Source organism: Musca domestica, unplaced genomic scaffold, assembly GCF_030504385.1.
Source record: "Musca domestica strain aabys unplaced genomic scaffold, Musca_domestica.polishedcontigs.V.1.1 55, whole genome shotgun sequence".
In the NCBI taxonomy this organism is placed as follows: Eukaryota; Metazoa; Arthropoda; class Insecta; order Diptera; family Muscidae; genus Musca; species Musca domestica.
Genome location: NW_026712355.1, coordinates 4,353,713 through 4,375,799, shown reverse-complemented (window position 1 = coordinate 4,375,799; position 22,087 = coordinate 4,353,713). Strand labels below are relative to the sequence as shown.

The following is a 22,087-nucleotide window of genomic DNA, read 5'->3' as shown; positions in this document are numbered from 1 at the left end:
TTGGTCCTTTAGAAAATATGTTTAAAAAATCCACGCTTATTGTCCTGTTGGTCCTTTAGAAAATATGTTTAAAAAATCCACGCTTATTGTCCTCTTGGTCCTTGAAAAAATATGTTTAAAAAATTCACGTTTATTGTCCTGTTGGTCCTTGAAAAAATATGTTTAAAAAATCCACGCTTATTGTCCTGTTGGTCCTTGAAAAAATATGTTTAAAAAATCCACGCTTATTGTCCTGTTGGTCCTTGAAAAAATATGTTTAAAAAATCCACGCTTATTGTCCTGTTGGTCCTTGAAAAAATATGTTTAAAAAATCCACGCTTATTGTCCTTTTGGTCCTTGAAAAAATATGTTTAAAAAATCCACGCTTATTGTCCTGTTGGTCCTTGAAAAAATATGTTTAAAAAATCCACGCTTATTGTCCTGTTGGTCCTTGAAAAAATATGTTTAAAAAATCCACGCTTATTGTCCTGTTGGTCCTTGAAAAAATATGTTTAAAAGATCCACGCTTATTGTCCTGGTGGTCCTTGAAAAAAAATGTTTAAAAAATCCACGCTTATTGTCCTGTTGGTCCTTGAAAAAATATGTTTAAAAACTCTACGCTTATTGTCCTGTTGGTCCTTGAAAAAATATGTTTAAAAAATCCCCGCTTATTGTCCTGTTGGTCCATAAAAAAATATGTTTAAAAAATCCACGCTTATTGTCCTGTTGGTCCTTGAAAAAATATTTCCAAAAAATCCACGCTTATTGCCCTGTTGGTCCTTGAAAAAATATGTTTACAAAATCGACGCTTATTGTCCTGTTGGTCCTTGAAAAAAATGTTTAAAAAATCCACGCTTATTGTCCTGTTAGTCCTTGAAAAAATATGTTTAAAAAATCTACGCTTATTGTCCTGTTGGTCCTTGCAAAAAATATGTTTAAAAAAATCCTCATTTGGTCCTGGAGAAAATATATATGAATAATCCACGTTAAAGGATCCTATCGTCCTTAGAAAAATCTATTTCGAATTTTCAATATATTTCCCTTAAATCCATTTTCCTAACATTAAAGTCACCTACATATCGAATAGAAAAAAAAGGAGAAAAAAACACATTTTATCGTTCAACTTGACTTACCTGCCAGCGCCAATTGTTTTATAAAATAATTCATGCGTGACTTGCGATTTTTATTCATGAACATGACAAACAATACCGCCGAGTTGCCCAGGACAATGATGGTGAATAGAATCCATAGAACGGCAAATTGTTCTGTCTGCAACGAAAGAAAGAAAAAACAAAAGAAAATGTTAGAAGTAGAAGAAAAGCAAATCAGAAGTGAAACCCAAGAAACAATGGCAAAAATTGCTCAACTGTAAGGAAAACAAAAAACAACAGCAACAACGACAAAGAAGTTGTAGAACAGAAAAAAAGACAAAGCGTTTAGTAGAGCTGGAACATTATCCAGACACAAACAATTCGTTGGAAAATTAGTTCATTTGAATTGTAATTCAATGCGAAATACATATTTCGCTCATAGGCCATGTTATTATTTGGTAATGAAGTTAATTACAGAGTCATTGTAACATATGCCGAGCCTCCACTCTCTCTCGCTCTCTCTAATGAGGTTGGTAGTCATGGCTATTGGTTTGGTAGCTGGGAGATGGCATAATGAATGGCATGGTTTGAAGTGAGTGGTGGTTAAATAACCTGTTTAGACAGTAGATTCTAAAAATTAAAAATGATAGTCTGATGAATGGCCAAGAAGCTTTGATGAAAAACTCAGCCGCATATTTTAGAATTCAATAAAATCCGTCCTTTTTATTTTGATGGTCATCGGGTAATATTTAGTGGGTGAAATAGGCCACAACATTCGTGTTAAATAAAAGTCAAATTTTCCATTAAACCGCGAATATTTTTAATCTCGGCGAAATCACAAATAGACGAACAGGTCAATTGTGACCGTTACGTAGATGTCGATAGTACATATATCGGTTATATATAGCGAAATATATACAATGTGTATATACAAAGGAAGGGGATTTTAGTTAGAATGCTTATATCTCAAGAATGGCTGGACCGATTTTGACAAATTTTGTCCATTCAGAATGCACTCTTTACATAAAAGTATAAAATCTAAAAAAATCCCAGAAAAATATTCCAATAATGATGTTAATAAAGATCTTGTAATATTTCTGACATTTTTTTAATTTTTTTCATATTTTTTATCGCATGCGATTTTTTCAATTTGACTTATAATATTGAAGTGTATATTTTGTAAAACTTTTTCACCTTACAACACAGGTTGGAGATATTATATAAGTATTGCAAATATCGTCCAATCCTCACGTAAATTTTCACAAGGGTAGGGTTGGGCTCAGAAGGTCTAGGTATTTTGTTTTCAAAGATGTCCGCAATATATTTAGGGGTTAAAATGGACCAACAACTAGAAATTTTCCTAATTTTGCAGCCGTTGTAAAGGTCACAAATAGAAACCAAAGGACACGAAATCTCGCATAAAGTTTGAGTTTAGGACAGCGGGTACAATGGACCACTAATTTTGTGTGAAGAAATACCGGCATTACTTACAGGCGATATCCGAAATACACAAAAGGCGAACTTCTGGCTTTTTTATGCTGATTTCGTTGACGAATTTAGCCAAATATCGTAGACAAGCAAATCATATAGATGAGTCTAAATTTGAAGGTACGGAAGGGCTTCTTACTTTTGGAGATGATTGCAAAATATTTAGGGGTTCAAATTAACCAAAAACAGAAATGTTTTTCCGATCACACAATTGAAGCTAATCGACACGCCTGTGAAAAGACTTAAGGACAGGGAAGAATTCTAACATTTTGGATGACCTTTGGATTACATTTAGCTGTAAAATCGACTACAACAACTAACAGCAAGACGGAGTTCAAAAATATTGGGCAAATGACGTGGGACATTCCAAATCGTAATTTCAAAAATTTCCTAATTTCAAAAGCGAATTCTTCCAATATGGATTTGAACATAAGGGGGCTTCTAACATATTGTAGTGTTGTAGGGTAAAACATAGTCGGCCTCGCACGACTATAGCTTACTTGTTGTATTTAGAATTCGTATTGGGTACTACAGCTTATGACAATAAAATGTCTATGCAGGTTCAGGTCTTTGTATAGCCCCCACCTATCGGCACCTCCCTATATTCTGTATTTTGATTTTGGCTATAATATTCACTAAAATTGTTTCTAAATTTCGTATTTGAAATTCCAAATAGGTACTACAACCTGTGACAGAAAATTGTCTATGCAGGTGGTGGGTATTTCTAGTTCGGCTTGGGTGAACTTATTGCTTTTTTACTTGTTGTTTATACTTTTGGACGATAAAATTTTAGAAATATAAGAAACGTTTTGCGGTTTGCCATAAGTTAATCTATTTTTGTTATATACGTATGCTATAATTGTGGTATAAGTATCAAGTGAAAAAGCAGCTAAGATCGTCAACCATTTGAAAAGAACTTGAAAACTTTTAAAAAATTGCGAAAAATGCCATTATACCTTTATGCGGAGGCTGAAGTGCCCATTAAAATATTCAAATACGAAATCTGAAACAATTCTGGTGAATAATTTTGCTAAAATCATCAAGATACCAAATATCGGGAGGTAGCGTTATATGGGTGCTATACGAAGACGTAGACCTGCATACGAATTTATTAGGCATAGGTTCTAGTACCCACTACAAATTTCGAATACGAAATTTGAAATAATTCGGGGGAATAATATAGCTAAAATCATCAAAATACCGAGTACTAGGAGCTACGAAAACGTGTACCGACATGGCTATTTTACCTACTGGCAAAACACATATGTGTGCGAAATTTTAGCCTTCTTTGACAATCCATTCGAAAGATAAATCGTCTTAGAATGTTATGGTGACTCAGAATATATATACTTTTTAGAGTCTATCACGAATATTTCGAGGAGTTACAAACGGAATGACAAAGCTCATATACCCTTCATAGAACGGTGAAGAGTATAAAAATGTTGGAAGTGCTTAAATATTTGCTGTAAAATTTCTAACTAAAATTTTGTTAAAAAGTCACTTTTCTATAGATTTGATATCTGATAAAGGTATTTTATACATCAAACCCTTTCTTAGGGATTTCTAACGACTTAAAAACTACTAATCCTATTAATGCGGTTTTTTTCGACAAATTAAACCTCCAACGTCCTTTCCTTAACAATCAGCTCTATATTTTTTGTGCAACAACACTCTATTTAAATCCCAAATGCCTAAAGGAAGTTCAGGCATTTTGTTCTCTCCAATTTAGTACACATAATGAAATTGACACAAAATGTCGCACCCCCAATTACCAAACTTTAAAGATGTTGGTCATTTTTGTTGCTTAACAACAATAACAAAAAAAAACCGGCTTTAAAGCCTACCCTAAAAAATCCTGGCTAAACAAAAACAAAAAGGTCAGGTGAAAATGTCATTTAGGGTTCGTTAAAATTGACTTGCCAACGATAATTTGACAATCCGAAAAGAAGACGAATGCCGAAAACCAGTCACGTTTGCAAAAAGCTTTCTCTCCTAATGAGAAAAACACTACGTCTAAATGCGAAGATAGGCCTAACAATGGCCTTGTCACAGATTGTCCTTCTGCCAAAAAAAAAAAAAAAAATATTTAATTTGGTTTTGGTCCCTTTTTGAGTTTGCCAAACGGACAGATGAAGTGCGTGTGGCTTTGCGTGTTTGTGTGTGCGTGCGTTTGAATGTTTGCTGTTAACAAATAAATTTAGTTTCCTTAACTCGCACACTAACACACACTCACGTACTTTGAGTTTTCTCAATTTGTCTTAACTTTTTTTAAATTCAATCAAAGGTCAAAGCAATTTTCTGGCAAACGAGGCAAGTCAATGGGTGGGGAAAAGAAGAGGGGGGACTTCATTCCAGTGGATAGTTTCATTTTTCACCATTTGTATGCATTCGGTGTAGGTAGTCATTAGCAATAAATAGTTATTGAGTCTTTTCAGGTTTTGAACTACCTTTAGGCAGAGGATGGACTTTATTGGAGAGATTCATAGTTGCATATTTAACATACCAGTAAGGAAAGACAAATGTCGGGAAATTCGAAATCGGATGAATATTAAATATCGGAAACTTCAGATTTTAATACCTTCAGCCATATGGCTACAGAGGGTATGTATTATTTGATATGACAAAAATGTGCCTAAGCGAAATAAGGGTTTTAGACAATAGGTCTGGTCACTTTGGACCAAATCCGTGTTAGCACATTTGGAGTTAATCTAGAGGTGTCCGTTCGTCCGCCTGTCTGTCTGGATGGCTCGTGCGCACGGTAACTCTCAAAGGCAGTATCCAATTTGGTTCACACTTGATAATATAATATTATTATCAAACTTAGATCAGGTGCGAAAATGGACACTATCTGTCCTCTCTATCAAGTACCTCCCCCAAAAAAGGGTCAAAATTTTGAATGTCCACAAAACGCGAAATTAATATCGGATTCCATTCATTCTTGGCACATATCATTATTTCTATCAACACAGCATCTTTTATAAAGATCGGATCATTCCTTTTGATACCTCCCTCACAAAGGATCAACATTTTCAGTAACCAAAACGATCCTAAATTCCGAAATAAGCACCCAGTTTTCTTCATATTTCAAACAAGATCTGCTATGATGATAGGATAATTTGGTCCAATCTTTTTAATACCTCCGCCACAAAAATTCTAAATTTTCAAAGAAAAAAATATTTTACTGCACAGAAAGAGAAAGGATAATCCAAGTTTGCTCCAACTTTGAAAATTCTAATAATTGAATCAGTGCTAGGTGCAGAAACTGTCCACTCAAATTACACACATCCGATATTTTTATATACCCAAGATCTGGTATGAAGATGGGATATATCGATTCACTGCTTCTGGTTCCTCCCCCATATCTATGAAACTTAAAAATGTGAAATTAACATCCGATTCCATTCAAACTTGGCATATTTCAATTTTTTCATCAACACTAGATATGATATAAAGATAGTAGAGATTGGTCCACCCTTTCCGGCACCTCCCCCACCAAGGGTCAAAATTTTGAATATCTATGAAGAATAGAACGCGAAATTAACATCTGATTCCTTTCAGACTGGGTACATCTCATTATATCCATCAACGCAAGATTTGTTGTAAAGATGGTAGAGATCGGACCATTCCTTCTTGTACCTCCCCCCCAAAGCGTTATTGTTTTGAATAACCAATACGATCCTAAACTTCGCCACCGCGAATACGTAGTGGAGCCGGGTATCCTGGCGACGTCCTTGAAGGATCCTGTGGGAGTCCTTAGAATCCTTTGTGAGTCCTTTTATTATCCTCGAACATCTTGCAGCGCCTAAGTACTTATTAAGGTCTCTTGCAACCGAAACCTGGAATATCCGATAGGGCTTGAGTACTTATTAAGGTCTCTCGCAACCGTATCCAAGATCCTTGTAGTATTTGAGTACCTATTCAGGCATCTTACAACCGTATCTTAGATCCTCGTAGCGCTTGAGTACTTATTAAGGTTTCTTTCAACTGCATCCTTGAATATCCTGCACTGCTTGAGTATTTATTAAGGTCTCTTGCAAACGTATCCTAGATCCTCGTAGTGCTTGAGTGCTCATTAAAGTATATTGCAACTGCATCCTTGAATATCCTGCAGTGCTTGTGTATTTATTTAGGTCTCTCGCAATCGTATCCTTGAATATCCTGCAGTGCTTGGGTACTTACTAACATCTCTTGCAACCGTAACCTAGATCCTTGTACTTATTAAGGTCTCCTGCAACCGTATCCTTAAATATCCTGCAGTGCTTGAGTACTTATTTAGGTCTCTCGTAACTGTATCCTTGAATATCCTGTAGTGTTTGGGTACTTACAAAGGTCTCCTGCAACCGTATCCTAGATCCTTGTAGTATTTGAGACCTATTCAGGCATCCTGCAACCGTATTCTAGATCCTCGTAGTGCTTAAGTACTTATTAAGGTCTCTTGCAACTGCATTCTTGAATATCCTGCAGTGCTTGAGTACTTATTTAGGTCTCTCACAAACGTATTCTGGAATATCCTGTAGTGCTTGGGTACTTACTAAGGTCTCTTGCAGCCGTGACCTAAATCCTTGTACTTATTAAGATCTCTTGCAACCCAACCCTAGATACTTGTAGTATTTGAGTGGTTATTCAGGCATCTGGCAACCGTATCCTAGATCCTCGTAGTATTAGACTACCTATTCAGGCATCAGGCAACCGTATCCTAGATCCTCGTAGTGCTTGGGTACTTACTAAGGTCTCTTGCAACCTTATCCTTGAATATCCTGAAGTGTTTTAGTACTAATTAAGGCCTCTTGCAAACGTATATTAGATTCTTGTACTTATTAAGGTCTCTTGCAACCGTATCCTTGAATATCCTACAGTGCTTGAGAACTTATTTAGGTCTCTCGCAACCGTATCCTTGAATATCCTGTAGTGTTTGGGTACTTACTAAGGTCTCTTGCAACCGTAACCTAGATCCTTGTAGTATTTGAATACCTATTCAGGCATCTTGCAACCGTATCCTAGATCCTCGTAGTGCTTGAGTACTTATTAAGGTCTCTTCAACTACATCCGTGAATATCCTGCAGTGCTTAAGTACTTATTTAGATCTCTCGCAACCATATCCTTGAATATCCTGTAGTGTTTGAGTACTAATTAAGGCCTCTTGCAACCATAACCTATATTTTTGTAGTCTGCTTGAGTTCTTATCCAGATCTCTAGCACTGAATCCATCCCGAATTCTGAGCATCCAAATCCCCTTTCTCGAGTACTTATCTAGATCTCGAGTTGAAAAACCACTTCTAATTCCGGACCGAATACGATTGGGATCATGTTTATTTACTGTAAAATAAACATAGCACAAGTTTCTCTTGCAATAAAAATGTAATGTCAAAATCAAACCACTCTCGGTTCTCACCCTGTGCCGCAGTTACGCAGTACTGGCTAGTGAAGAAAATAAGGTCTTTGCTTTGTAATTTTTCAGGAGTATCCCAATTTTTTACTTGCTGGTAATACAGAAGGTGGTTTGTTTACATTATCATGTAATGGATTATTCGGCTTATGCAACTGGCAATCTTTAGCTGGTTTTCTCTTGGCTTAATTTCTTAATTCCCCCAACTAGTTTTTTCATCTGGACCACATCTCCCTGCTATATAACATTCCTCTTCCACTCTCCATTTGCCAACGTCATGAGGAACATGAAAATGACATTTCCAACACAGAAATAAACATTTTTCTGCAAAAGTTTCATGCATGGCTAGCAGTGTCAGCAGCACTGGTCCATCATCCCCCACCACTATCACCCCCATCAACAAAACAATTTGGATAACGATTTTTTTTTTTTTTTTTGGGGAGAATTTGTTAACCTTGTTTTGTGGCTATTTGTTGGAGATTGCGATGATGATGACGATGTTGCTGCTGCTTTTGTTGTTGTTGGCAGTTTTTCTACATTTCGTCATTGTTTTTCTAACAAATTGACTGTGTCGTCTATTTTGTTAGCTTTTCTAGTTCGGGGTTTTTTGTTTGTTGCTGTTGTTTGTAACAATTTGCTAATGTTATTCCCATTTCAAATTTCGTTTTTGTTTGTTTGTATATTTTCGTTACTTTTTTCTTTTTGAGGTTAACTTCTTAAGTTGCAGACAAAAAGTTAATCTTTCCATATGTTCGGAATAACATTTACGTCTGGTTTTTTTTTTCTTTGAAACGAAAAAAAGGTTTCAGCCATGTGAGCTTATTTTCGAAGAAAACGAAACTTTGAGTTTATTTGTTTAGTTAATCAATGAGAAATTAATTTTTGGATTGATCTCTATTTTCAGCTCCAGCAAGGGGAGGGAAAAAAGACGGGATATGTATTTAGGGAATCAAGAAAAAATAAATATTTCTTCTTTAGTTTCAAGCTGGGGCATTTCGCTATTTTTATCTAGAAGAGAAAATTTGGTCTTCAGGGCTATACAGATAAAAAAAACTGCAACAAAGTCAAACACCATAATTTTTAAATTTTTTTTTAAATTTTGTTGAATGAAATCAAAAAATGTCGAAAATATCATCAAATTTTAGAATAAGTTCAGATTTGTTCGAATTGGTCACCTTTGGCATGAATTATGGCCTTCAAACGGCCAATGAAATCGTAACATGCTTCACCAATGTTGCTCTGCAGTATTTTGGCCCATTCCCGGCGGAGCGCTTGCTTGAGGTGATCGACACGTTGGTATTTTTTAGTGCCAACCTTGCTTTCCAAAATACTCCAGACACAATAGTCCAACGGAGTGATATCGGGAGATTTTGGTGGCCGTTGTGCACTGGAAATGAAGCGAGGAACCTCATTTTGTAACCATTCTTGAGTGGTGCGGATTGGTATCCAGAGATTTCGGTGGCCGTTGTGTGTTGGAAATGAAGTGAGGAACCTGATTTTGTAACCATTCTTGGGTGGCGAGTGCTGAGTCCTGTTGGAATGTCCAAGATCTGGAGCCACAATGTTTGCGTGCCTAATACACCTTCCAGAATATTTTCGCAATAATATTCAGCATTTATTCTGATGCCACGGTCGATTAATACGAGCGGAGGGCGACCATCCACAGTTATGGCGCCCATACCATCACAATGGCCGGCGCATGAGTTCTGGTGGCCAACAGAAGGTTCACATTTCCACCTGACCTCTTTGGCATGTAAACACGATTATTTCGTTTGTTTACAAACTGCTGGACAACGAATGTTTTCTCATCGGATAAAACCAAATTCGGCAGTTCACCACTTTCAGCCAAGCGAAGCACCTCTATAGCTCTTTTGAATCTATTTTATGTTCTTTCTGTTGCGGTTTAAGTTCTTGCACTTTTTGGAATTTCAATGGCTTTACCCCGAGCTCATTTGCCGAATGGAATATGGCGATATGTTCAGCTTACGAGCCATTTTTCGGCCACTGCGACATGGGTTCCGATCAAGTCGCTTCTTTACTTTTCGAACCATTTCTGCTGATGTTGCTGTTTTCTTCCGTCCACTTCCACTTGACGTCGGGCTTCGCTACCAGTATCACTGTAACAAGCGATGGTGCAAGACACAAAATATTTATTCACATTTAAATGCTGGAGTGCTCTAAAAATAGCCACTTAAGGTTTTCCAGCCAAATATAAAGAGATCACAATATCACCCTTTAATTCAATCACGCTTTTGTACACTTGTAAACAATATAATGAGCTCTCACTGGACTGTTTTTAACAGCTGTCGGACGAGTGACTTGGAAATGACAGCAGTCTGATGTTGGTTGCAGTTTTTTCATCTTACCCCGCATATTAACATTAAGCTGAGCTATTGAGCTGTTTTTATCGAGAATAAAAAAAGATTTGGTCTATAGGGCTGTGCCTGTCTCTTAAATTGTCTGGAGTTCCACTTTTCTTAGTCTCTGGCAAATTTTCCTTATTCAGTCATAAACTGAGATGTTATGACTGAATAATCTATCGTAAAACAACAAAACGTTGCTCCAGATCACTGCAACAGTAAACTGAAATAGCGTAAACGTTTCTACTATTTTAGTTAATATCCCTCCTTGGGCACGTAATTGTTAAGTGCCTTGCTTATGTTGGCAAAGTAGGCCATAAAAAAACTTTGCAACACACACGATTTGTGTAGGTGTAATAAAACGATTTGTATGATATATTTAAGGGGTCATTGACCCACAAGCCGGAGGATAATCGTACAATTCTTTTTTATGATTAATAAATTTTTGCTGAATAAGGAAATTCGGGTTTTATAATCGTAGACGTATGATGAATGATATTAAGTATACGTAAGATTATATTTCAGGGTGCATAATATATATGTTTCTCAACTAGGTAATATTGACCGAAAATTTTCATAATTAAATAGTGGAATTCCTAACCAATTTTAGCAGTCAGTACTACTTCTAAATCTATTTACTAATCCATCATTTTTAGAAGAGTATGCCACCCGAAATAATCATTTATGCTTAGACCTCTCAAGAAGTAATAAATAGAAAAATACATGTTCTCTTTTTATACCCTCGACCATACATGGTGTGGAGGGTATATTAAGTTCGCCATTCCGGTTGTAACCCATTGAAATAATAATTTTAGATCTTACAAAGTATATATATTCTAAAATTCAGAGTAAAATTCTAAGACGATTTAGAAGATGGTCTATATCGGTCCGTTTGATGGTTAAAGGAAGTTCTTTTAAATATGCATAGTGGTGTGGGGTATAATATAGTCGGTCTGTCCGACCTTTGGCCTTTCTTTACTGGTTTTTACATTGTTTTCGTTTTTATACCCTCAACCATAGTATGGAGGATATATTAAGTTTGTCTTTTCGTTTGTAACACCTCGAAATATACATTTTACACCCCACAAGGTATGTATACTTTGATCAGGATAAAATTCTATGTCGATTTAACAATATCTATTCGTCTGTCCGCCTGTGGAAATCACTATAACTTCTGAACGAAATGAAGTAGGTTGATAAAATTTTACTCAAATGTATGTTATGTCTGCAGGACCTTTGGTATTGAAAATGGGCCATGTAGGTTCAAGTTTTGGCATAGCTCCCATATAACGGTACCTTTCGATATTCGGTACTTTGATGATTTTAGCGACATTGTTCACCGGAATTGTTTCATATTTGGTAATTGAAGTACGTAATGGATACTACAGCCTATGACAGAAAATCGTTTGTCCAGGTCCACGTCTTCGTATAACCCCCATATAACAGTACCTCCGGGTATTTTGATTACTTTAACGACATTATTTATCGGAATTGTTTAAAATTTGGTATTTAAAGCTCGTAATGGGTATTACAGTCTGTGGCAGAAAACTGTGTATGTAGGTCCACGTCTTCGTATAGCCCCTATATATAATGGTCCCTTCCGGTATTCGGTATTTTGGTAATTTTAGCGACATTAATCACCGGAATTAGATGTTCGTAATGGATGCTACAGTCTATGACAGAAAATTGCCTGTGCGGGTCCACGTTTTGGTTTAGCCCCCATATATTAGTACCTCCCTATGTTCGGTATTTTGATGCTTTTAGCTACATTATTTACAGATTTCTTTCGCATTTGAATATTGTAATGGCTTATGACAAAAGTTGCCTATGCAGGTCCACAACCTCACATAGTCCCTAAAATAACGGCTACATTCGGTATTTTTAAGATTTTAACAGAATTTTTAACGGATTTTATTTTTTTGAAAATTGCAAAATTAGTTCCAAAAGGTGGGTATTAAAAGATCGGAACGACCGAAATTACATCTCTTTTACTTGTTCTCTTTCAATTTCGCCAAATTTTATATTTTGAGCCTTAATATGTTGAAACGCTACTAGCTTAAATTACCAATCAATCATACTTTGGTACAGTCCTTATCCTTATCCGAGGCATTTGTATCTTTCAATTCGGGTATGTATTACATTTTTTATGCCCAATTAACTTAAATCGGATAAAGATATATATGGGAGCTAAATTTAAATTAAACCCGATCTCGATAAAATTTGTCAAAGATATTTCTGAGCTGTATTTGATATATTTTCATGAATATCGTTCTTACTTAGGGTATATTACGGCTGTGTGGAACAAATACGATAAATCGGAATCGGACCGATCTTGTTTGAAATACTAGTTAGACTCAATTTGGTCCTAAGTGCCAAAGTCCATCCCATTTGGGCTAATATTACTCGTTTGGTGCACAACAAAGGGCAAATCGGTCGAAGTTATATATGGGAGCTATATCCGAATCTGAGCCGATCTCGATAAAATTTACAAAAGGTATTTCTGAGCTGATATATTTCCCTAAATATCATTGTTACAGGGTGTATTTTACGGCTGCGGAGCACAAAAATGACAAATCGGGTGAACAATATATATGGGAGCTATAGCTATGTCTGAACCGATTTCTACCAAATGTGACAAATTTATTTTTAGGCTCGATGTGGTTATATTCTGTCCTATTTGGACTATAATTACAAATTTGGTGCCCAATAAAAGGCAAATCGGACGAAGATATATGTTGGAGCTATGCCTAAATTTTGACCAATTATCCCCAATTTCAATAGAAATTTCAATAAGGTTTGTCCTTGGTGCAAACAAATGATTTTGCAAAATTTTCTTCTGAATCGGGTAAGAAATGCGACCTATACTTTGTTTACAAAAATACGACAGATGGACAGGTGGACCGACATGCATAAATCGACTCAGAATGAGATTCTATGAAGTTTATTAAAGGGAACTATGGGTCTATCTCGTTTCCTTTTGCCTGTTACCAGCAAATACACAAAGACATAATACCCTGACCACCTAGTGGTGTAGGGTATTAAAATGGTACCAAATGTGCTAAGTATGATGGAGTGAAACTAGATTTCTGAAATTTCGAATGGAGGACACTGCCGATTTCAAGTGGGTGAAAATCGTTGCCGTTTCCGAAATTAAGAAATTAAAATTATGTGAATATAGGCCCATTTTTTACACCAATTTCGTAAAACTGCCCAGCTTAGTCAGACTTTCTGCAATCTCAAAACTGAACTTGTAATGTCAACTTTTCTCCACAATTTATTCCCAACTGCATTGATTTTTATTTTTACCGTTAAAAAGAAAGAATATGTATCTCATTCAAATAATCACACTCTGTATCGCTTCCATTAAAATAATTAAAATATTTATTTGTACAAATTTCTTTTCATCCTGTGGGTAATTAAAATCGACTGTTTTAATTTCCGCTCAATACTCAACACGCATTTTTGCAGTTAATATGTTTTCACCTCAGTAAACAACTAAATTAAAATCGCCCTGGAGCCATTCCATACCCCCTATTCCCAATCGTCCATATTAATGAACAACAAACAAATCCTTTTGCCATTTTGGGAAACAATGTTTTAATGTTCTCCAACCACAGAAAGGGTCCTATTTTTAAACACTTAACATAAATTGTTTGTTTGTTGTTGTTGGTTTTTTGTTGTTGTTATTTTCATAATATTTTATAAGCCATAATTTGGCACGAAAACGTTTAAAATTAAAATGGTGCGAATTATCACTTGGCAATGTAATTAAAATTAAAATTGCGCAAAACATAAATTTCACTCAACCAAACAAAATAAATCTCTTCGGCGGGGGAGGAGGAGGTGGTGATGTGGTTGTAAAAAAAAAAAAAGTAAAGGGTATTTAAGCAAGTGGCCTTTTGGGAGCCCTGGATATCAAGGGAGGAGAAAGCGACGAAAAAAATTTAATGAATGGCAAATGTTGTCTGAGCGCTAAAGGATATGGCAAACCAACAATGCGCCTATATTTAAATAGCCATAAAATTTATTCGTAAAAATAAGCCTTTCGAAGGCGAAAAAGGCATAATTTTTGGCATTTACACAATATGTTTGCCTTTTCGGGATTATCAGTTTTTTATTTTCTTTACATTTCGTGTGTCATGGTCATGGGAGGTATGCTGAGAGCGATTACTACAGAAGATTCCAGTGGACTCTTTGTTTGTGCATTAAGGGAGTTAATTTCAATATGAAGAAGTGATCGAAAGCACGTTTTTGGTTAAAAAGCCTTGTGATAGTCCATGAATGAGATTGAGCTGAGGTTGAAGTTTTTTTTTTATTTATTTTATTATTATTATTATTATTATTATTTTTTTATTTTTTTTTTTTTTTTTTTTTGAAGAATACTGTTAACAATTTTTAATGTGGCCTGACAAATGGATCCAGAATATGCATCTGAATATGGAATTATGGACGAAGGCTATAACAATCAAGGCTCTAGCTTGCGAACGAAATGAGGTAGGTTGATATAATTTTACTCCCATGTGTGTTATGTCAGCAGGACTTTTATTATTGAAAATGGGCTGTATAGGTCCACGTTCTGGTATAGCCCCAAATATCTCCACCGACAGATTTAAGGTTTTGGTTTTTTTTTGGCACAATTTTGATCCGAATTTGTTGTAAATTGGCAGCATGGCTTCCCATTAGGTAAGAAACATCCTTGATTAGAGCTGTCAATATAGCTCTAAATTTTGCTATAGTCCCCATATAACTATACCTCCAGATATTCAGTATTTTAATAATTTGTGTCCCACTTTTCACCGGAATTCTTTAAAATTTAGAATTTGAAGTTCCTAATGGGTACTACAGTCTATGGCACAAAATTGCATATGCAGGTTAACGTCTTCGTATAGGTCCCTATATTCGGTATTTTGATGAAATTGATGACATTATTCATCGGAATTATTTCAAATTTGGCATTTGAAGTTCGCAATGGAAACTACAGCCTATGACAGAAAATTGCCTGCGCAGCTGCACGTCTTCGTATGGGTCCCATTTAATTGTTCCTTCCGATATTCGCTATTTTGATGATTTTAGCGGCATTATTCACCGAAATTGTTTCAAATTTGGTATTTGATGTTCGTAATGCATACTATAGCCTATGACAGAAAACTGTCTGTGCCACGTCTTCGTATAGCCCCATATAAAAGTATCTCCCGATATTCGGTACTTTGATAATTTTAGCTACATAATTGATCCAAATTATATTAAAATTCGTATTTGAAGTTCCTAATTGGTGCTACAGCCTATCACTAAAAATTGTCTATGCAGGTCTATGTCTCGGTATAGGTCCCATATAATTGTCCCTCCCCATATTCGGTATTTTTGATGATTTTAGCCACATAATACATCGGAATTATATCAAATTTTGTATTTAAAGTTCCTAATAGGTACTACAGTATGTGACAGAAAATTACATTTACAGGTAGAGGTCTTCGCAGCGGCCAAAATAAAACGGTAAGTCCCGATATTTGGTATTTTTTATGATTTCTGTTGTATTTTTTTTTTTTTTTCAAAAATTCAGATTTTGTTCAAAAATGGAAATTTGGATGGTATTTAAAGTTCGGTACTCAAAATTTACAAGTGTTCAGTTTGACAATATTTTAGAATCAAAGCTTCATACATTTTACTAATCTAACTAATTTAAACCATTTACTCAAAATTCAGTACAATTTTTGTACGCACATCCAAAACAAGCTCCTTCCACAGAGACCAAAAGTGACCTTAACCAATAATTTCAGAATATTTTAGAACAATTTTATTACCCATTTTCAATACTGCCTCCACATCTTAACCACAGACACCAACAGTGAGACCTATATCAAATTTCAGGATTTCAGTTCTATTTATTCAGTCAATACCAAAAATAGAACTTTTCTTACAATTACAGTACAGATTTCCTAAACTTTAAAGATATTTGCATACTTATTTCGATTTCTTTGAGCGTTTTGTTTTTCAATATCTTGAACTCTATATGGGGGAGGTACCAAAAGAAATGGTCCAATCTCTATCATCTTTATAAAAGATCTTGTATTGATGGAATTATTGAGGTGTACAAAGTCAGAATGAAATCGGATATTAATTTCGCGTTTTATGAGCTTAAAAATGTTGACCCTTTGTGGCGGAGGTACTTGATGGACCCACAACTGATGCAAATATGAGGATTTGCAATGTTGGAGCAAAATCGGAATATCCTTTCTCTTTCTGTGCAGTAAAATATTTTTTTATACCCTCAGCCATATGGCTAGGGAGGGTATATATCATTTGCTATGGCCAAAACGTGCCTCATCAAAATTACGGATTTGGTCCAAACTTGGTACATTGTAATATTATTATAAAAATTAGATCGTATTCGGTGATGGACAATATCGGTCAATTCGTCTGCTACCATTCCCACCAAAGGTCGAAATTTTCAAAAAATATGCACAGAAAGAGAAAGGATAATCCAAATTTGCTCCACTTTGCAAATTTTTATATTTGCATCGGTGTTAGGTTAGGTGCGAAAATGGGCATTATAGTCCACTTCATCAAATTTGGTATAAAATGTGAAATAAGAGTCCGATTTTCTTCGAAATACACACATCACAATATTTTTGTTAACCCATGGTCTGGCGTGAAGATAGAATATGTAGGTCCACTCTTTTTGGTACCTCCCCTACAAAAGGTAAAAATTTTGAACATTGATGAAGCTCATAAAACTCGATTTGCCGATCCCATTCAGACTTCGCACATTTCTATATTTCTATCAATACACAATCCGTTATAGAGATGGTATAAATCAGACTATTCCTTCTAGTACCTCCCCCACATATGGTTAAAATTTTGAATATCCAAAACGATCAAAAAATCCGAAGTAAGCATCCGGTTCTTTTCAAATAACACACATAACAATATTTTATAAACCCAAGTTCTGGTGTGAAATTGCTATATATCGGTCTACTCCTTTGAGTATCAATGAAGCTCATAAAACGCGAAATTATCATCCGATTCCAATCAGACTTGTACATCTCAATATTTCCATCCACACAAGATCTGTAGCAAAGGTGGTAGAGATACCTTGTGGTACCTCCCCACAAAGGGTTAAAATTTTGAATAACCAAAACGATTATAAAATCCGAATTAAGCAGCCGGTTCTCTTCATATTTCACAACACAAGATTTGCTGTGGAGATGGGATATATTGGCTCACTCCTAATGGTACCTTCCCCACAAAGGATAAAAATAAATATCTATGAAATAAATATTAAAAACAAGTAAGCGAATGCTACAGTCGAGCGGGGCCGACCGTTGAATACCCTACAACACTATAATAACCGATACTGCTTATATAGGCGAGATACTCAAAAGAATTCCACAAGATATTGTGACAAATTATAAAAGAAAACCATCAGGTTTCGTTCTCTAATTTTCGAATAATAGCAACTTAAACTAATTTGCTTATTTCCAATTTATTGGTAGATGATGCACGTAAATGGTCTTCCTAGATCTGGAACCAATATTTCCCAAAGACCTATAATCTCTCAGAAGTGGTAAAAGATTAACATTTATTATTGGTTTTGACTGAAACGCATCTATATGAGATACAGACATTTGACTATATTCTTCCACAAAATCAGCGTTAACGATATAGTCAGAAGTGCGTCCTTCCTGTATTTGTGAATTCTCCAGAGTCACTGGAATGGACATTTTCGTATTTTGTCTACAAATACTGGCAAACTATTTCACACATTGAATATTTTTGAATGGCCATCCAAAACTGCTTGGCTTTTGCAATGTCCGGTAACCCCCATTCAAATGTGCGTGAGGATCGGGCGATAATTACGACCTGCTGATAATTTTGCAGTTTTTTGTTCCATTTCAACCCCTAAATATATGGCGATCATCTCCAAAAAGAGTAGGCTTCTATTCTGACCCTCATCTTATCCCCATGCAAAATTTCGTAAGGATCGGGACATAAATGCGATCTTTATATGATATCCTAATTTCCTAACTATTTAGTTTTGTTAGCTGTAGAAATATTACCAAATGTTTAATTCAAAATGAAAATATGCCAAAAATGTGACAAAATTGAAAAAATATGAGAAAATGTTACAAAATCAATATTTTCATCTTTAGAGAGATATTTTTATGCGATGTTTTTAGACGTTTTTTGTTTCCTGCCAAGAGGCCATTCTGAATTAATTAGAACTGTCGAAATCAGTTCAGCCGTTCTCGACATATAAGAGATCTTTCAAGCATATCCTCTTTGATAGACATATATATCGCACATATTTTGCTATATATCCGATTTGTTGGATGTTAACATCAATGTAAAGGTCAGAAGTAACACAAAAGATATGGTCTATTTTACCCGCTAAATATTATCCGATGACCATCCTAATTGGTAGGCTTCTTCCCCGCCCTAAACTCTAGCTACATACGAAATTCCGCGTCGATTGGTCTATAATTGCGACTTGTATAGCTACTGCAAAATCCGATATTTTTTCAGTATTTGGTCCATTTCAACCCCTAAACATTTGGCGATCATCTCCAAAAGAAATAGGCTTCTATTCTGACCCTAACCCCACCTCCGTGCAAAATTTCGTTAGGATCGGGCCATAATTGCGACCTGTAGCGTGATTAAAAATTAACATGGACAGACGGACGGACGGACATACATAGCTAGATCGACTCAGCTCAGAGAGCTAGGAAGATCCATATATACTTTCCTATATGGGAAACCAATATTTCGAGGTGTTACATAAATTCTGGCCCAATCAAACTTATAATACCCCCAACACATAGTGTTGTAGGGTATGAATATATAAAAATAAATATCTATGATATCTATGAAACTCATGAAACGCGGAATTAGCATCCGATTCCACTCGGACTCTCAACCGGAAACCTGAGAGATTTGGAATTTACAATTCGATATTCGATTTTCTTGTAATTTTGCACATTCCAATATTTTTATCTGTATTAGACGAAGTATGGAAATGGAATGATTCGGTCGACTATCACTCGTGCACATTTTGAAATTTTCTGAAAATTATCATATAAAGTAAAGGAAGCAGTCGATATAGTCCAAACCTGACACGTCGTAATATTTATATCATATTGTTTTATGTCCGATACGAAATGGACAATATTGGCCCATTCTTTTGAAACCTACTTCATAGAGGATCAAAAATTTGAGTAATCGTAAAAGAAGTTTGAATAATCGAACATTGGCTGAGGGATAAATCTATCGGCTAAACCGACTGATACTGATTTTAACTTTTTCTATTTTATTTCCGGTCACGATTTGTATACCTAGGAGAGCCTTTAATTCTCACACGTAGATAAACGTTTGTCCCAATTGAGCCGAGTTCTTACTAGCTCTCAAACATAGATTGATAGACGAACATACCTTTTTCGATTACTAATGTCCTGAAACGGATTTCGTCCAAAGGGCCCTACGTTCTAAGATCATTACACTTAAAGCTAACGGTACGAGAAATAGTTGGATTTTGACCTTGTAACCACTAAAACCATTATGATGCTATTAAGCTTGAAGAAAAGTCCAACTTGTTAACTGTCCTAAAAATTGTTTAAATATCCCTCTTCCGTCTATATTTTCCGTTCCCGTTTTACTTGCTTTAATTGTGTATATGTTCCCTTATGCTTCTCACAAGATTTATTTCAAATTTTAATTTCCCCTTAATATTCCCGAAAACATTAGCATTTCATTCTCAAAATACCACAGCCTATTAAAATCCTAATCCAGACTTACTCAACCCAAAATTACTGTCACAAATGTCACTTAACACACCACCCAATCTGCCACACATTCTCTTAATGCTTCATTTATTGCCAATGCATTTTTACTCTCCGCACAACTGCCTTGGGAGAGATTTTATGTGTGGTTGATTAAGTCAGTCAACCAGCCATTGAGTCAGCCAGTCGCTCAGTTGATGGCTGCATGTTGTTGCCGACTCTGTGTGGCCTGCTGTTGTTAATTTTTATTGCGGTTTAAGTGATTTTATGGCTATGAAATGTCAGACCATCCAATGCAGTTCCATTTATCATCCGTTGTGGGGATATGATGAAGTCCCCATCATTGCCGGGCCAAAAGGGCAAATGACGTTTTCGAACAATTGCGTGCATTCCATTTTTAAACCACGTCTGGGGGATCATATTCGTATTAAATGTGCGGCAGTGAGTGCATAAAACGAATTGAAAATGTGCTATGAATTTTAATCGCGTTTATGAGGCAAATAGCAATTGAGGGTATTGAAGGCGACTTTGTCTTCTAATGTAGATGGAAGCTTGCTGACTCGTTGTCATAAAATTTATGTAGCGATATATTTAACTCTGGGCTGTGGGTGTACCCGAAAGGAGCAATGAATCGATATTTTGTAATTATGCCGTGGTGATTGCTAATTGTAAAAATAGCTCCAAGCCAGAGTGTCGTATACGCAATATTTCAACGAAATAAACAACATGCATATGTCACCAACTATACAAGCGTACATATATAGCGAAAGCTATTAAAAATGAAAAAAAAAAATTTTTTTAAATTATATAATCATACTCATTTACAATATTTATTTTCTGCAACCCATAATTAATTCCTGGAAATCAGCGTAACTAGTTTTGCAATGATTTCCAGACTCAAACACATCCTAAAAATATAACAGCAAGGACCCACGCAAAAGTGATGGAAGGCAAATAGCGATAATCAAAATGAATAGATAATTGGCAATAATTAATGGAGCACATCCTCATTATATCCTCTGTGCGGCACCAATGTTATTTATAGTAAATTTAAAATTTGTCATTGGTGACGTATGATTGTTGTATTGATATAAATTATAAATCATACGTCCCATAGTCCAGTGGTCGTAGTTGTCACATTATAATCACTCAAACGCCATTAAAATCGTGGTAATTGAGTTTATCTCTCAACTTTTGAAAATGAAAAATTATTTTGTGCTGTCTACTTATCTAGAAAATATGAAGCCATTTGACAAATGGGATTTTTTAATAAATCATAGGTCAAAGATAAAAATAGTATATGAGGAGTTGTTCACAACACGTGTTACTGTTGTAAAATATTAGGGCACATCAAGAGAGAGAGTAGGCAAGTTTTCCTTGCCATGAAAATATTATGCAGACAAACAATCGTTAAAATATACACAAAAAAGATAACAACCAGGTGGAAGATATCAGTCCGACAGCTAAACACCCTCAGCACAAGTCTATTACAGGTCTCACAAGAAGTGATTTTATGAAAATGTTACCCAATTCATAGATAAATATTACATCATCCTTATTATTTGATGCTGTGAAAATATAGGTTTTAGTATGTTTCGAAGAAATTTGTGTGTTTAAGGTACCAGAAGGGGTTCTCAGATATATATCTTCATCACAACAGATCTTGTGTTAGCAAAAATGTTTGTATGTGTGAAATATAAGGAGAACCGGATGCTTATTCCGAATTTTATAAACGTTTTGGTTATTCAAAACTTTGACCCTTTGCAGGGTAAGTACCAGAAGGAATATTCCGATCTCTACCGTCTTTATAACAGATCCTATGCTGATAGAAATATTGAGAAGTGCCAAGTCTATATGGAATCGGATGTTAATTTCGCTTTTTATGAGCTTAATGGATATTAAAATTTCGTTTTTTGGGGGGTGGGGTACCAGAAGTAGTGGACCGATATATTCCGTCTTAATGCCAGACCTTGGATTAATAAAAATATTGTCATGTGTGCAATTTGAAGA

The 22,087-nt window shown here is 35.5% G+C and overlaps 1 protein-coding gene across 1 annotated transcript in view; it reads right to left on the bottom strand.

Moving 5' to 3' along the window:
- Positions 1-22,087, bottom strand: part of LOC101898141 (cardioacceleratory peptide receptor) — a 133,619-nt gene that overhangs the window by 3,293 nt on the left and 108,239 nt on the right. The window contains exon 2 of the mRNA XM_005182925.4: positions 1,113-1,248. Within this exon, the coding sequence (XP_005182982.3) occupies positions 1,113-1,248 (136 nt within the window). The remainder of the gene's footprint in view (positions 1-1,112; positions 1,249-22,087) is intronic.